This window comes from Myxocyprinus asiaticus, chromosome 19 (genome assembly GCF_019703515.2).
Source record: "Myxocyprinus asiaticus isolate MX2 ecotype Aquarium Trade chromosome 19, UBuf_Myxa_2, whole genome shotgun sequence".
NCBI classification, from domain to species: Eukaryota; Metazoa; Chordata; class Actinopteri; order Cypriniformes; family Catostomidae; genus Myxocyprinus; species Myxocyprinus asiaticus.
Window position 1 is genome coordinate 14,363,450 of NC_059362.1, and position 18,566 is coordinate 14,382,015.

An 18,566-nucleotide genomic window follows, 5' to 3' on the forward strand; every position below is an offset into this window, starting at 1 on the left:
TATTTAAGCCACCTTCTATCATGCTATAATCCATCACGTTCGCTACAGTTGCAAAATTCTGGCCTGTTAATAAAACCTAGAATATCAAAATCCACAAAAGGAGGGAGATCCTTTTCTTGTTTGGCTCATAAACTATGGAATAGTCTTCCTAACATTGTTCGGCACTCAGACACTCTCTCAGTTTAAGTTTAGACGAAAGACTCATCTCTTCAGCAAGGGATACACCTAATTTATCCCTCAACACATAGTTATGCAGCATTAGTCAGGTCCACCGGAACAGGAAACTCTTCTCATATTCTATAACTCTGCATTAAAGTAAATGGCATCTTATTTAGGGGCCAAGCAGTGAAGCTGCTGGTACCCAATTGTAATTGTACTGATTTTCTTCTTTTTCTTCTTCTTTTTTTTTCTGCCCTAAAAGTGTCTGGGCATCAGAGACCGTAAGTCGTAGAGACACCAAACTTGGCAGCATGATCACAAATCCCCCCCCCCCCCCCCCCCCCCCACACTCAGGCGCACAAACGCACACCCATCTAACCCTAGGTGGTGCTATAATAAACACTTTTATGTTTTGGCTCATATGTCTGCAACTGTAAGGGCTAGAATCGAATTTCTTTTATCTGCTCATACACTGAGTCAAGATGTATATCTCCAATTTCATTTCCATCTATAATTTTTTTCCTGCATTTTGAATTTTTTACGAAATTTCCATTCCCGTAAGAAACGTTTTTTTTACAATTTCAATTTATACGAAAAAACTACTTTTCAAACTCGTCCTAGGCCGTTTGCCCGATTCTTACAAAACTTGATATATATCATCTACAGACCCTCTTGACAAAATTTGTCAAAAGAATTTTGATGCATCGAATCGTTCCAAAGATATAAGCAAATATGTTTTGGGTGTGGCCTATAATGACTAATTAGCCTCTATCTTGTGAGTGCAATTTTCAAACTTAAAATTTTTACACATGGACAAGCGAACACTTTGAGGTAACATAACGAGTTTCTTTCATTTTTGATGTTAGGGGGTGCTACAACTTAAGACAATTCTATTTTTGCAACTGTGCTCAAAGCAGGTGAAATGTCACACCAAAATAGCTGTCCACAGCATTCACAGGATCTTTTCTGTCAGATTTGTTTGTTTTGGTCACCTCGCCATATGTGCTTGGCCCCCGACAATAGTCGCTTGCGGCTATATTTCTATCTGTTTCTCTGTCTCAACCTCAGGATAAATCTTCTGAGGTTACCAGAGCCAGCCAGATCCAGATTGTCAAATTGACTAGACTTTACACAGCTCTTGCCATTTAATGACATTTCATTGTAACCAAGCTGTCAAGCTCCAAAAAGCACAATAAAAGTATCATTAAAATAGTCCATATGAATTGTGCACTAATTTACAAGTCCTCTGAAGCTATATGTTGTCTTTCTGTGAGGAACAGACCCAAATTTTGGTCTGTTGTATAGACTTTCATCTCCACTGAAGCTCTCATTGTGTCCAGACTTTTTTATTTTTTGAATTGTACATTGTGTTCAGTTACTACACACAAAAACTATTGTTGTTTTGCTGTCAATGACGTTGATGTACCATTTTTAAAATCTGAATGTGGCTAGACATAAGCTTCAGAAGAGGTTAAGTTTATCAGTGAATAGTGACTTACATTTTAGCCTGTTCCTAACACAAAGCCATCAAATGGCTTCAGAAGACTTGGAATATAGCACATAAATCGTACTACTTTTATGGTATTTTTCACTCATGGTGTTTGTTGTCCTAAATTTCTTCTTTTGTGTTCCACAGAAAAATAACAGCATACGGCATGAGTGAGTAAATAAAGACTGAATTTACATTTTTGGGTGAACTAGTCATTTAATGTAATTTCACATTTCTAAATGGTAGACTTATCTATCCACACTTGTCTCTGCCAATCGGTTGTTCATTATTCCCAACGCACCAACCCCTTCAGAGAACTCATTGTGCCGTGAGCTGGACCCTAATTGGCGAGGATGCCCATTGGCCATCTCTGACAGCTGCTTCTGCATCATGGCTAGATTAACTTTATTAGCGGCTAGAAAGTCCTTCATTGAGATCATCTCTCCAGACATTCGGCGTCCATCCGCCTCGCTATCATTGACTGCATCGGTCTCAATGGAACTGTCCCGACGGGTTCTCAAGTGTCCAGGCGCCACCACATTCCTCCGCGGATGGCGGTTCCCTTGGCCTGGGCAACGGCAAGGAGTCTCTAGTGTATGCAGAAGCCAGTTGAGAACTTGCTTGATAACGATGGAAATTACGTTGAACAGCGAGTAGATGCAACACACCCCTGTTAGGATGAAAAGGAAGTTTCCCACCCTATAGGCCGCCTGAGCCTCATACATCTCACGCTGGTTGCTCACCATATCCCCAAAGCCGATGGTGCTGAAAGCCACGAAACAGAAATAGAGGGAGTCCAGGTAGTCCCAACCCTCTGCTGCGGAATACAATGCAGATGCGCAGCAAGAGACCAAGATGGCGGCGACTCCTAGGATGAACATCACGCAGTACACTGAAGGCTTCCAGCCTGCCAAGCTGTCTGTGCGGCACTCTCTGCAGCTGGTAGAGGGGCGGTGGTGGTTTTGAGGTGGCGCGGCTATACGCTGTTCTCTATGCTCATGGCAGAACTTCAGAACGAATGCAATCACGGTGATAACGCGTTCCAGGAAGAGGTTAAAGAACAAAATGGTGGCAGCACAACCAATGAGCCCATAAAAGATCAGGAATATCTTGCCTGTGATAGTAACAGGTGTTGTCATCCCAAAACCTGCGCCAAACACACAGAAACATTGAGGATGTTACATTTCTACACATTTCTACCAATTACCAAGCCTATTACAGCAAGCAATAAGCGTTGTTTTTTTTCATTACCAGAAGCACAATATAAAATACTGGCTACAATACCAAAATGTCCTATTTGAATTTTACCATATTGCCAATTTACAGTGCCATACATCAGATTTGTCATCTTTGTATTTGGGTAGTTGACATTAAATGTTGTCTGATATGATGCTAAACACTATTTTAAAAAGTATTTTTCTAATTTTGAAAATAATTATGTATGCTGCTTTTATGACCTCATTTTAATTAAAAGACTACATGGAACATTTGTAGTCATACACTCACTGAGCACATTATTAGGAACACAAGGGTTTTAATAAAGTGCCCGACGTCTTCTTCTGATGTAGTTGCCCAACCTCCTCAAGGTCCGACGTGATGTGCATTCTGAGATGTTATTCTGCTCACTACAATTGTACAGAGGGGTTATCTGAGTTACTGTAGCCTTTCTGTCAGCTCGAACCAATCTGGCCATTCTCTGTTGACCTCGCTCATCATCAAGGCGTTTCCATCCGCAGAACTGCTGCTCACTGGATGTTTTTAGTTTTTGGCACCATTCTCTATACACTCTAGAGACTGTTTCGTGTGAAAATCGCAGGAGATCAGCAGTTACAGAAATACTCAAACCAGCCCGTCTGGCACCAACAATCATACCACGGTCGAAATCACTGAGATCAAATTTTTTTCCCCATTCTGATGGTTGATGTGAACATTAACTGAAGCTCGTATCTGCCTGATTTTATGCATTGCACTGCTGCCACACAACTGGCTGATTAGATAATTGCATGAAAAGTAGTGTGTGTATTTTGTCACTGCAGGACCAATAATAATGAACTAGTGATGGCAAAAAGGTGATTGAAATGGTGACATGACCTAAGATATACACACTTTCCTTTATATATTCATATAAAGTTTTAACCTAAAATATTGATGGTAATAATTAGAAAAATGCCCATTGACAACTTATGCATCAACTACCAATTAGTTTTGTACTTCAATTGCTCAATGTAATATTAATTAATGTAATATTTTAAATGCTTGTCACATTCAATACTAGTTGGATCTCAATTTACTCAACATACCTCCTTTTTAAGCAATATGTACATTGTGTTTTGCTATACTAATTCAGACCTTCAGTCTGTTGCAGAACTACAAATGGATTAGTACCTCCAGCTGCTGTGCCATGTCATATTGCTGCAGGAAGCTGGGTTGGGACTAATTAGAAACTGAGCCTTGATTGTCCCTTTAAGGAGCAGCATGTGCACCAAATCCCACGTGAACCTCCACCTTTCAGATAACCCCACTTTCCCCTCTCCTGAAAATCCACTGAAAATAGGTTGCTATTGGTGACGGCCAGCTAACTCTTATGTTTTGTGTGTGTATGTGTATTATTAATTTTACCCATTTGACATTACTGCTGGGTATTGCCAGTATACGTACTGCGATACGTCACGATTCGATATATCGTGATACATCACGATATCATGGCTCAGTTTTGCTTTTAATTTCAATTACTTTGGGTATAGTTCAGTTATAATATCCATTTTGCTTGTATGCAGTTTGAAAGAAATTCTCTTTCAGCTAATGCTGCTATTCTTTATACAGGGGATCTTCTAACTTGTTAAATTATGGACATATACATTTTATCATCAACATCATTCATTTTTCATCAGTTTGGTGACAGACTGTTTAGTTTGGTTCATCAGCTTTTTTTGGTATATAGTTCATGTATTACATCAATAAACATGATGTATTGAAATTGCATATAATATATTGCATATGTACAGTATATTATTACATGTGTATTGTTTTTATTTCAATATGTAGAACAAGTGCTAAAATGGTATTGTCTCTTTAAAACCTGTGGCAGGGACTTTGACAGTAGTGTTTGTTTGGTCGAATGGCTTCTTTACAGCATTCATGCTTTGTGTGATTAGAATTCAATTTTTCTTTTGTTGTTTCTGATAAATAACTGACTGTAGAGAACAGAAAGGAGATTAAAAGATACATTATTCAACAACAAATGGTTTGCCCTATTTGACATACCTATCAATACATGTTCTGACACTTCAGGCATGTATATGGCATTATCTAGGGCTCAGCAGACTTTTTGAGAAGGGATTCACTTTGTTTTAATAGAGATTTGTATTTTAATGAACTCTAAAAAGCGAGAGTACAGTAACATCTACTGGCACATTTATGAAAATCTTTTCCCACTCTGTGGATATTCATAATCTATATTTTGCCATGAAGCTAATTACCTGAATTTAGAATCTTGATTTAAAAAAAAAAAAAAAAAAAAGAACACACACACAAACAACAACAACAAAAACAACAACACTATTCTGTTTATTATTAGGTCCACTATATGAAACTAGAAATTAGATGCATGGATTAAATAAGCTAAAACTATCTAGGACTTAATGCACTCACCATTACACTAGGTCCCCTTACCTAAGTTTCTACTTTATTTTACAAGAATTTTCTAAACTTTATATTACAAGACTGATTTAAAATCACTGGAAAAGAGGAAAACAGAATAGAGATTAATGGTAACACTTTACCGTAATGTTCAATTTGTTAAGGGTTTATAAAAAGGTTTATCAATGACTAATAAGCCATTTACAAATGCATTATAAATCACTGATATGTGGTTATAACAACATGAATAAAAATGGAGACTTTCATGCAATAATTGCCAAAAAAGTGAGCCATTTTACCTCACATGTTATATGCTTAATAACACTTAATCAACATTAGTAACATACGAAAATGTACCTTAATGTAAAGTGGACACATGAAGAATTTATAAAGAAATTACAAACATTAGAATACTATATACACATAAAGTTCAGTATTGACATTACAGTAATGAATAAACACAAAACGGACTGTAGCAAATAACATAATCCCTCCTTTTAATCTCAATATTAAAAAACATTTCTGCATTGTGCCATAAAGCATGAATAAGGGCATTTTATGTATTTGATTAATTTAAGTATGAATAAGTGTATGTATTAAGCATTTATAACATGAAAGTTAAAATATTCACTATTTGGCAAGTAGACCTATTGCATGAAGGTCTACATTTTTATTCATGTTGTTATAACCATATATTAATGATTTATAATGCATTTGTAAATGACTTATTAGTCATTATATAACCCCTTTATAAACGCTTAACAAAGGGAAAATGAATGTAAAGTGTTACCGGATTAATTAAGCTAAAATAAACTTCTCAGTGTTCTCCATGTGTGTGTGTTTAAAAAGGTTTCACTTACCAAAAGAACAAGATGATTTTCAGGCAGAACTAAAATGCTGAAAATATCGTCCGATATTAAACGAAAGATGTTCACGAAACCGCCGCACCGATGAAATCTCAATCTTATATGACTTGTGCAACTAAAACAAAATTGTATGGTTTTGTTCTCTGTTAATAACACACTTAGCACTATATGAGCCTGTTGCACATTTTACATGGTGCTTCTGCTGACTAAAACACAAAAACAGACTAACACAGATTGTAATGTGGCGTTTTTGTCTTAGTAAGACTGTTGCAGTTGGGTTTGAAATGATATCTTGACAACGACATCTGTTTCATGCGTCTCACCTATGGTTGAAACCACCGTTCCGACGAAATAAAAAGCCCCCGTAAAATCCCATCGAGGTCTGGTTGCGTCCACACGAATCCCGGCCACATTGGCCTCCTCATAGTTCCTCAGAAAGTTCTTCAGGTCGTCTTGACTCAGGTTGTACTTCTGGGCGAACTGCTCGATCCTCTGAGCCCATCTCTCTTTGGCGAGCTTCTCCTTCGGATGCTCAAGGGCTGAAAACACCGCTGCCCCACATAACAGGTAGATGATGATCAACAAAGCCAGCATGAGAAATCTAGCATTATCTTCATTCAGGGGACCGATGCCGTGGCAGCAGCAACCACCCCGGCAAGCCATTATTTAACCGGAATATTATAGCAACAGATGCGCGTAAACCACCACATTGTCTCCAGGTTATCGTGGATGAATCATCTTTCTGTTCAGTTGTGAAAACAGAACTCTGTGTCCGGATATTTTAATGCATTCTAATCTCAGAAGGTGATACAAACGACGCGATATTCTTCTCGAAATGTCCAGTTTTTTCCTGGAAAACATCTCCCAACATGATGCTTTTTCTCTCCAGTGCAGCGGTGGGCTGACTGACCCCAACCTCTCCAAGAGCGCGCGTGGATGAAGCTCAGCGCGTGATTGAGTTGGCATCAGAACAGATCCCAGGCGGGGTCTACACACATACACCAAAGTGTTGTAGATTGTCATGTTGGCAGGGGCGTTAGGCATATTTGCAATATTTGAACCGATTGCGCTGTGGGAACACATCACTGCGATCAATAGTGTATGACCTTTTCGATCTGGTTGGGAAATCTTCAGCATTTGTTCTGGGACGTCCAGAAGGGCTCTCTGTAAATGTCACAATCTGAAGAGGGAAACGAAAATGCATTATGCATTTGAGACAGACAGACAGCACGTATTTATAGATCCGAGCCTAAACTGTCCAATCGATCGGTTTTGACATTGCACAGCTATTTGAAGTCTGATGTACCGGGTTATTTTTAGCGCTCAAAACATGCTCTTCTTTAGAAAGTTTTCAGCAGTGCTGGGTGGATTACTTGTGAATTGTAATCAGGTACTGATTACAAATTCCATGACAAAAAATGCAATCAGTAGCATAATCTGATAGATTACATTTTTGTGGGTAATCTAATCTGATTACTTTTGGATTACTTTTGGATTTCTTTCAGCCTAATTCTATTTTATTTTACATCACATGCATTTGAGTAGTATAATCATTTTAACATAAGGGGCCTGGGTAGCTCAACGATTACTGACGCTGACTACCACCCCTGGAGTCGTGAGTTCAAATCCATGGCGTGCTGAGTGACTCCAGCCAGGTCTCCTAAGCAACCAAATTGGCCCAGTTGCAAGGGAGGGTAGAGTCATATGGGGTAACCTCCTCGTGGTCGCTATAATGTGTGGTTCTCGCTCTCGGTGGGGCGCGTGGTGAGTTGTGCGTGGATGCTGCGGAGAGTACTGTGGGCCTCCACATGCGCTACATCTCCGCAGTAATGCACTCGACAAGCCACGTGATAAGATGCACGGATTGATGGTCTCAGACGCGGAGGCAACTGAGATTCGTCCTCCACCACCCGGATTTAGGCGAGTCACTACGCCACCACTAGGACTTAGAGCACATTGGGAATTGGGCATTCCAAATTGGGGAGAAAAGGGGGGAAAAAAACCTCCATAAAAGTACAAAGAGGAAGAAAATGTTTTCCATTCTTTATTAGTAACAAAATGAGCCTCACAAAAAGAGCTCAGGACATTTTTAAAAAGTGCATTAAACATTACATTAATTAAATAAACATTAAATCTAACAGCAATGACGAAGGTCAAAGCTTTCATCTAAAAACACTGAAACACTTTTAACCCTTACTGCTTACTGACAGTCCATCGCCTATTCCAAAGCTGAGGTGCAAGATATTATCTTTTGAACAGAATATTCTGAAAGAGCAGAATATTTTAAAACAGCAGAGTTCCACCGAGTCACACAAGGAACAGTTGTGTCAAGTTTTATGTCAAGTTTCATGCAGTGGACTACACTGCATTAGCAGCAACAGTAGAGTGATGGGCTTTGTTCCATATTGTTGCACATTTTGCAGTTGAACTATTGTGTACCCTGCGGGCAAGACCCTTAGATGGCATCCACTTGATCCTTTGAAGCAATTAAGTTAAATGTGTAAGAAATAATACATTTTAAAAAAAAAAAACATATCTAGTTCATTTTAAGTGCATAAAGCATAGACACATTACATGAACAAACAGTAATGAACCTGAAATCAACAGCAATGACATTGCTAGGTCAAAGCTAACAGCTCAAAACTCTGACACACTTACTTTTAACCCCTACTACTTAGTAATAGTCCATCACCTATTGCTTAGCTGAGGTGCACATCTTTTCTGTTGTAACGTAAAAGGAGCACAAGCTCAAAATGTTCATCTGTAAAACGATTGTGCTTCGGGGTAAGAATATGATGATATTGATATGAAAATAATCAATAAATTATTAACAAATTACTGCTGTTGCCTTGTTAATATGTAATCATGTAATCTATTAAAAGGAACTGTAGCCAGATTACGAGTATTTTAAAATGTAATCCAATTACAAGTACTTTATTTTTGTAATCTGATTACGTAATCATATGACATGTAATCCGTTACTACCCAGCACTGGTTTTCAGGACCTCGGAGAGCTCATTTGCATGTCCCCCATGCTCGGTTGTCTGTTGCATGCTTATTTATACATTGTACGAAAAAACAAATTCAATATTTTCCTTAAACAGCTGCCAAAAATAGTGCATCTAGCTAAAATCAAGCTCAAGGGCAAATGAGTTTTAATGGTGCAGTATTGAGTTGATGCCTGTATATTTTTACCATTCATTTAAAATGTAAACAATATTTTGGTATTGAATAGTCCAAGGTTTAATTTAGTTTTAGTGGGTAAACAGACTCGGTTTTGGGAGTTTAACTATGGATCTGTTTCATCAGCCAAATTTTGTGCAACGTTCCCCTGTAAGCAATCTTGTTTTCTATGATATGGCACTTTCTGTACACCATTAAGGGAATTGTTCACCCAAAACTGAAAATTCTCTCATCATTTACTCACCCTCATACCATCCCAGATGTGTATGACTTTCTTTCTTCTGCAGAACACAAATGAAGATTTTTAGAAGAATCTTTCAGCTCTGTAGGTCTTGCAAGTGAATTTCTGCTAGTGAATGGTGACCAGAAATTTTAAGCTCCAAAAATCACATAAAGGCAGCATAAAAGTAATTAATATGACTCCAGTGGTCAAATCCATATCTTTTGAAGCAATATAAGTCAATTTTTTTTATTATAAATCTCCTCTCAATAAAGCTTTCACTTTCACATTTTTGCATTGCTTCAGAAGACATACAGTGGCAAGTAAAAGTATGTGAACCCTTTAGAATTAGCTGGTTTTCTGCATTAATTGCTCATAAAATGTGATCTCATCTTCATTAAAGTCACAAGTATAGACAAAGCACAATGTGCTTAAGCTAGCAACAAACAAACAATTATAATTGTTCATGTCTTTATTGAACACATCCCATTAAACATTCACAGTGCTGTGGAAAATGTAAGGGAATCCCTAGGCTAAAGAAAACAAAAAAATTTAAATAGAGTCAGGAGTTGGCAAACCTGGCATCCAATTATTGAAACAAAATGGGAGGTGTGGGCTAGAGCTACTCTGATTTATAGAAAGCACTCAAATATTTTGTGTTTGCTATTCACAAGAAGGATCTGCTGACGTGGATCATGCCTCGCATAAAAGAGATTTCAGAAGACCTATGTGACGAGGAGGAGGGCGTGGCCGGGCTGTGAGGATGCACGCCTGGCTCTGAGTTACCCCAATCAGCGGGAGAGAGAGAGATAAGGAGGAGCTGGGGATGCCAGTGAGAGAGAGAGAGAGAGAGAGAGAGAGAGAGAGAGAGAGAGAGAGAGAGAGAGAGAGAGAGAGAGACGCATGCAGCAGTGTGTGTGTGTGTGTGTGTGTGTGTCTGAGTGTCTGAGTGTCAGTGTGAAGCAGTGTCTTATTGTGTGTCACGGAAGAGTGCAGCAATAAATGTTTACGTTTATTGTTCAATCAGGTCCCAGCTTCCTCCTTTCCACCCAACAACGAACCTTGTTACACCCTATGATCAAGAATGGTTGTTTTGCATAAAGCTGGAAAGGGTTACAAAGATTAGATATTCATCTGCCCAAAGTTAAACAGATTTTCTATAAATGGATATGATTTAGTACTATGGCTACTATCCCTAGAAGTGGCCGTCCATCCAAGATAACTCAAAGTGCACACCACAGAATGCTCAATGAGATAAAAAAGAGCCCTAGAGTGACAGCAAAAGACTGGAAGGAACTGCATAACATCTCTGTTCGTGAGTGTACTATACAGAAAACATTAAACAGTCATGGTGCTTTCCAACAAAAACATTGCTATGCTCCTAAATTTTGCCAAAGACCACCTTGACACTACACAACACTACTGGGAAAATGTTTTGTGGACTGATGAAACTAAGGTTGGATTGTTTGGAAAGAATACGCAGCACTATGTATGGCGTAAAAACGGGCACCGCATACCAACATAAAAACATCATCCCAACGGTGAAGTACAGTGGAGGGAGCATCATGATACAGAGCTGCCTTTGCATTTGAAGTCAGAAGTTTACATACACCTTAGCCTAATACATTTAAACTCAGTTTTTCACAATTCCTGACATTTAATCATAGAAAACATTCCCTGTCTTAGGTCAGTTAGGATCACTATTTTATTTTAAGAATGTGAAATGTCAGAATAATAGTAGAGAGAATGATTTATTTCAGATATTATTTTTTTTATCACATTCCCAGTGGGTCAGAAGTTTACATACACTTAGTATTTGGTAGCATTGTCTTTAAATTGTTTAACTTGGGTCAAATATTTTGGGTAGCCTTCCACAAGCTTCTCACAATAAGCTGCTGGAATTTTGGCCCATTCCTCCAGACAGAACTGGTGTAACTGAGTCAGGTTTGTAGGCCTCCTTGCTTGCACATGCTTTTTAAGTTCTGCCCACAAATTGGATTGAGGTCAGGGCTTTGTGATGGCCACACCAATACCTTGACTTTGTTGTCCTTAAGCCATTTTGCCACAACTTTGGAGGTATGCTTGGGGTCATTGTCCATTTGGAAGTCCCATTTTCGACCAAGCTTTAACTTTCTGGCTGATGTCTTGAGATGTTGCTTCAATATATCCACATAATTGTCCTTCCTCATTATGCCATCTATTTTGTGAAGTGCACCAGTCCCTCCTGCAGCAAAGCACCCCCACAACATGATGCTGCCACCCCCATGCTTCACAGTTGGGATGGTGTTCTTCGGCTTGCAAGCCTCACCCTTTTTCCTCCAAATATAACGATGGTCATTATGGCCAAACAGTTCAATTTTTGTTTCATCAGACCAGATGACATTTCTCTAAAAAGTAAGATCTTTGTCTGCATGTACACTTGCAAACTGTAGTCTGTCTTTTTTATGGTGGTTTTGAAACAGTGGCTTCTTCCTTGCTGTGCAGAATTTCACGTTATGTCGATATAGGACTCGTTTTACTGTGGATATAGATACTTGTCTACCTGTTTCCTCCAGCATTTTCACAACTTCCTTCATCTCTAGGAGACAGAATGCATCTCATGGTGTTTCCATGGTGTTTATACTTGCGTACTATTGTTTGTACAGATGAACGTGGTAGCTTCAGGCATTTGGAAATTGCTCCCAAGGATGAACCAGACTTGTGGAGGTCCACAATTTTTTTTTTTCTGAGGTCTTGGCTGATTTCTTTTGATTTTCACATAATGTCAAGCAAAGAGGCACTGAGTTTAAAGTTAGGCCTTAAAATACATCCACAGGCACACATCAAGTTGACTCCAATTAGCCAATTAGCCTATCAGTAGCTAATTGGCTAATTGCCTAAAGGCTTGTCATCATTTTCTGGAATTTTCCAAGCTGCTTAATGGCATAGTTAACTTAGTGTATGTAAAGTTCTGACCCACTGGAATTGAGATATAGTCAATTAAAAGTGAAACAATCTGTCTGTAAATAATTGTTGGAAAAATTATTTGTGCCATGCACAAAGTAGATGTCCTAAACGACTTGCCAAAACTATAGTTTGCTAATATGAAATCTGTGGAGTGGTTAAAAAATTAGTTTTAATGACTTCAACCTAAGTGTATGTAAACTTCTGACTTCAACTGTATGTGATTTTTGGAGCGTCAATGGTCTGGTCACCATTCACTTGCATTGTATGGACCTACAGAGCTGAGATTTTCTTCTAAAAATATATTTTTTTTGTGTGTGTTCAGCAGAAGAAAGTCATACACATTTGGGATGGCATGAGGTGGAAAATAATGATGGGAGAATTTTCAGTTTTGGGTGAACAATCCCTTTAATGTGTTTACAATTTAAACTTTATATGAGGGTGCAAACTTGAATTCATACAAAGGTTCACTTTAAATCTATTTTATCTTACATGTGAACTCATTTGAGTAAATATAAAAGGCTCCACAATGAAAGTTGGAGAGATCAAAATAATCCTTGAATGCAGATTCAAAAAATATATTCAGAAGTGTTCTCTACCACTTGCTCCTTTATTTGTGCTTGCACATCTGATCCTATCAAAGACGTTTTAGGTTCAGTTTGTACATATCTGTTACATTTTTTTGTTGTTGTTGCAAAAATGAGGTTAAATCTGCAGATGTGATTAAATCAGGAAGTTAATTTTATGGAGCTAACAACAGCAAAGTTGTCCAGCACTGTGAAAATGGCTTAACGGGCTAAACCCAGCATCTCAAGTAGGTATAGCTGCAGGCCAGAGACCTCCATATGGGGGCGGAATCTCCAAAAGAGGGTGGGGTTACTCCAAAAGGGGGTGTCACTTCTACTTATGGTTAAGGTTAGGGAAAGGGTTAGGTTAGGGGCTTCCTATATCTTTAATAGTGGTTTGGAGCTCTCGCCCCTTTTTGGAGCACTGCCTGCAACTAAATCCTTCTCCAACATGGGTGTAAATAAATAAATAAACAACCCAACATTTTTTAGAGTGAAAGCATAGACATCTGCTCATATCGTTTATTCATTTCAGTTTGACAAAATGCAACTGTAACTTCGGTGTAGATGACATATCCAAGTGCTGGCTAGAAACAGTGCAAGTATATTTAAAATAATGTTTTATTTTCTGTCCATAAGATTGTTGTCATTAAGTGTGTTTAGATTATGTAAATCTATGAGTAATTAACTAATCACACAAGCTGCAAGCACAAAAAAATAGTACTATAGAGATGACAACATTGCATGTTTCATGGTAATCAAAATAAAGGACTGAGCCGTCACGTACTGTCGAAGTCATTTACTGTATGGTTCATGTACTGGGTGTAACAATCATTAGTGTTAAACACTTGTTTTCGCCTGCAACAGCTGTAAGCTACAATATCAACCGAACTATTTAGTTGTCCCAAGCTGTGAAGGAAATCTTGTGTCCATGGTAACAAGAACTGGAAAAAGCTTCAACTGAGTTAAATGTGCAACAGAGAACATGGTGGAAAATAATTAGAGGAAACTACTCATCCATAAAGCTAGCTATGGTGGTGCCTTCTGTTTGCTTCTTGTGAATGTATACAGCTTCTAATCCAACCAGAGCAGGAACCCGTGGAAGCATTCATACACATGAATACAACCTGATCTCATAGAACCATGTTAACTACATGTGTAACATTTGAAAGTGTATGGGTCTGTCATTTGGCCTGCAGCACTGTAGAATTCCATCAGATGTCTGAGTCCTCAAAACTACCAGGTGGGCGATGGCTCTGGTAGGAGAGACATCAAAACCAACTGCGTAGGGTAGGAGGGGGGGTGGCCTAAAAAAATGCCCCACATGAACTGTAAGTGACAGACAGATGGTGAAAATGATGTGATGTGATTAAATATACATTCATTAGGGCAATCAGTACATTTTTGAATTGCTCTGTTGGTAGGAAAATTATTTTTTATGGAATTTTGGGTCGGGGAGCATGATTATGTTTTTTTAATCTATATAATTAATTGCACTAAATCAACATGTTAAACTGGCAGCCCTAACATTCTTACATGCATACAGAAAAAAAAAAAAAAAATCCTGGAGTTAAGTTTGAGCCATAAGGGCCATTCAGAAAAGGTGCTGAGCTTACTGTGGAGAAAATTAAGTTAAAATGATCAGCCCACTGAAGAAGAAACAACCTTATTAGACTTCTCCAAATGTTGCTATTGTGACTGCTTATAGGGTTAGTTCACCCAAAAATAACAAATCTCCCATCATTTACTCATTCTCAAGCTATCCCATGTGTATGACTTCTTTGTTCTGCTGAACAGTAACAAAGGGTTTTTAGAAAATATCTCAGATCTGTAGGTCCACTCAATGCAAATGAATGGTGGCCAGAAATTTGAAGGTCCAAAAAGCACATAAATACAGCATAAAAGTAATCCATAAGACTCCAGTGGTTAAATCCATATCTTCAGAAGTGATATGATAGGTGAGGGTCAGAAACAGATCAATATTTAAGTCCTTTTTTACTATTAATCCTCCACCCTGACCAGTAGGTGGTGATATGCACGAAGAATGCAATTTGCCAAAAGAAGAAGAATGTGAAAGTGGAAGTGAAAGTGAAAGTGGAGAAAACAAAACAAAAAGGACTTAAATATTGATTCTAGTGGCACATAAATTACATACTTAAACTTAAGATAATGTAGAATGGAAACCATCTTATGATCGGAACAGATGACTCTGAAATCAATAAATGCTTTTTCAAGAAACTCCTCATGTCAAGATTTCTGTTCCTGTAACAATAAGGATGTGCTGTGGTAACTCTGCAGGGACAAGATTGTTTTGCCATGGCTTTACAGGGGTTTTATATATATCACAAAAAAGACGATGTTTTTGGGAGTATTTCTGAGAAAAAGCTTTTAATTCAAATGACAGAATATTAAAAACTTCACATTTTCTCAAATACATCACCTAGTTGAGGTTTCATTATTTTGGTCTTTCAGTATTAATCAACATACATGTTGAGTGGGATGTGGGTCACAGCTGAAAGTGGAAGATCCTGTTCCACATTTTCCATGAAAGTCTGAAGCCTTTTTAGCTTGTGACCCAAAGAAACCGGGCCACATATTTTAAAATAAATATCACTATGGTTTCACAGAGATACCCCTCATAGCCTAAAGGCCGGCTCTGAACACGGTTACCCAATGTTTGAAGATGGTGTTTGTTAGGCCAGTGTAAATGTGTAAATAAATATAAGATTGTTAGCTAATATACAGTAATTGTAAATTAACATAAAATGTTAACTTGCATTTTTTAGTACTCTAGCTGTAATTAAAATGAGATATAGTGGCACTTCATGTACTGTACACTGCAAAAAAAAATTAAAAATAAAATCTTTTTTTTTATTATTTAATTTTTTTAATATTAAGTCTTATTAAGAAATCTGACCCAGTTTAGCCAGGTTTATGCTTACCACAAGAAAAAACTATATGAGGTAAGATGATTACCTTAATTCAGTGGCAAAACACATGTACAACTCAACTTTTTCTTGTTTTAAGCATAAACCTCTCTATATTTTGTTAGATTTCTCTGAAAACAAGACTTAATATACTCTATGTAAGTTTGCTTCTAAAAGTAACTATATATTGTTTAAAGATGTTTAGATACATTTATTGGAAAACAAGACTTTCCTTTGGATTAATTGCTTCTACTTGTTTTATTCTCATTTGTGAGTCGCTTTGCATAAGATTCTTAATAAAGATGAACTGAAAACTCTTTACAATAAGGATCTACTTCTTAACATGAGGAAATGTATTAGGTAACTAATGAACAGTAAACTTTTTACAGCATTTTGGTTATTTTTTTCTCATTGTTAGTTGATTAGTTCATAATGCATTAACTGTTAACAAGTACAACCTTTTAAAAATGTATTGTAATAATTGTAAAAATGTATTAGTGTGTGTTGCAATTAACATTAACCTTGATTAATAAGTGGTGTAAAAGTATTGTTCACTGTAGTTATACAGTTAACTATTGTTAACAAATTCAACCTTTTTGTAAAGTGTTACCGATAAATTAAAAGCATGAAAAAATGAAGCTTTTGAAATGCAGAGAGATGGAGTTAATTGGATTAAAGATTAAAGATCTAAGGATGAACAAATTACTCTAAATTTTCCCAAACTCACAAATACAGTATGCATGAAATCTTGAAAACACAGCTTTGTGTAATGAGTATCAGTGGTGCAGTGCAGTTATAAATAAGCTTCTAGAACAGGTCTTACTGGCAGGAGAATTTTTGTACAATTACAGTACAGTGGAAGGCTGACCGTCTATCTTTTCTCTGAAGACAGATCAAATGGCAGGGTGCTGTGATTACAGGCCTAAAGACAGACTTTGTTCTTAAAACCAAACAGGGTCAGTAGTTCCTGTTCATTTTTCTTGTTGTGGTCTCTCATTCAGCGGGGCAGCACTGACCATTAAACCTACAAGGTCATGATGTAAACAACATTGCAAACATCACAATCTTGAAGTCATAACAGTAAGCTCAAAAGGCCATTTGGATCAGTTTAACACTATGCATTCTAAAGATCAAAAAGGGACAATTTGCTTGTATACAATATTTTCTTCAGAAATTGGTACAAAGCTTTTAAATGTCCACATTTCTAAACAGATAATAAGATTTAAAGACATAGTTTTCCCAAAAATTTAAATTCTGTCATTATCCAGGTGCTCATGTCTTGTATCAGAAAATGAGACATAATACTGAGGCACTGCTTACTGGCACAATATCAGAAATAATGTAACAGCAAATCCAACTGAAAGAGGAAGGTATCACAAGAGAGATAACATTAGACTTGAGGGTGTATCAGATTGTCTGTATATATATGCGGAAATTCTAGCCCCAGTGGAGCTGAATTCTAATGCCTCTCTCATTAACAGAGCAGACGATTCACACCAGTCACAATCTGTTTCCTCTTCATTAGAAAACAAAGAGAGCTAATGGGAGAACAATTGATTTGGTGGACAGGGAAACATGGATTTCATTTATTTTCGGAAGTGAATTTTCCGTGCTAATGTTATTCATCTGTTTGATAAGTTTCAATAAATGGTCTTTTTAAAACTCACCTTACACATACATATACAGTGGACTAATTGTTAAATATTGGTCTCATTTTACAGTGGTAAAAGAATGGAGTGAGATTTTATTTTATTTTTTTAATGAAGAAAAAAGACAGTTGTCAAGTGCTCACAAAAGAGATGCATCTTTAGATGTTTCTTGAAAGTAGTTAGAGAATCAGCTGCTCGGGTCAGAAGGTTGTTATACCAGAGAGAAATGGTTGAAGTGAAAGTCTGAGAAAGCAATTTTGTGCCTCTGTGAGATGGCACCATGAGGCGCTGCTCACCTGCTTATCATAAGCTTCTGGAAGGCACATAGACTTGAAGTAGTGAGTGTAGGTAGGGGGCACGGAACCGGTGGCTGTTCTGTGAGTGATCATCAATTCCATCAATGCCATCAATGTGCCACAGTGTTCTGGGTCAATTGCAGAGGTTTAATTGTACATGAAGGAAATCATGCCAGAAGAGCATTGCAGTAGTCTAGTCAAGTTATGACAAGAGCTTGGACAAGAAGTTGTATAGCATGCTCAGATAGGAAGGGTGTGAACTACCTAATGTTCTCCACAGCAAATCTGCATGTTCCGTCTGTTCTTGTGATGTGGTCCCTGAAATTCAACTAATGGTCAAACACGACCCCAAGATTTCTGGCTGTCCTGGATGGTGTAATCGTTGATGAGTCTAACTGAATGGTAAAGTTATGATGAACTGTTAGACTCGCCATAACAACGAGAAGCTCCTTCTTTGCTAGGTTGAGTTGGAGGTGGTGTTTTTTTTCACTCAGCATACGATGTCTATCAGGCAATCTAAGATCTGTGCTGCTACCAAAGAATCATCAGGCTGGAATGAGAGGTAGAGTTGTGTGTCATCGCCATAGCAATGAAAGGAAAAGCCATGTGCCAGAATGACAGATACCAGT

The 18,566-nt window shown here is 37.8% G+C and overlaps 1 protein-coding gene across 1 annotated transcript; it reads right to left on the bottom strand.

Moving 5' to 3' along the window:
* Positions 1-576: 576 nt before the first annotated feature.
* LOC127410116 (potassium channel subfamily K member 13-like) lies at positions 577-6,967 on the bottom strand. Its single transcript, XM_051645177.1, has 2 exons — positions 6,477-6,967; positions 577-2,795 (listed from the first exon to the last, which is right to left on the bottom strand). The coding sequence occupies exons 1-2, from the start codon at positions 6,814-6,816 to the stop codon at positions 1,897-1,899; spliced, it is 1,239 nt and encodes a 412-aa protein (XP_051501137.1). The 5' UTR covers positions 6,817-6,967; the 3' UTR covers positions 577-1,896.
* Positions 6,968-18,566: the final 11,599 nt, after the last annotated feature.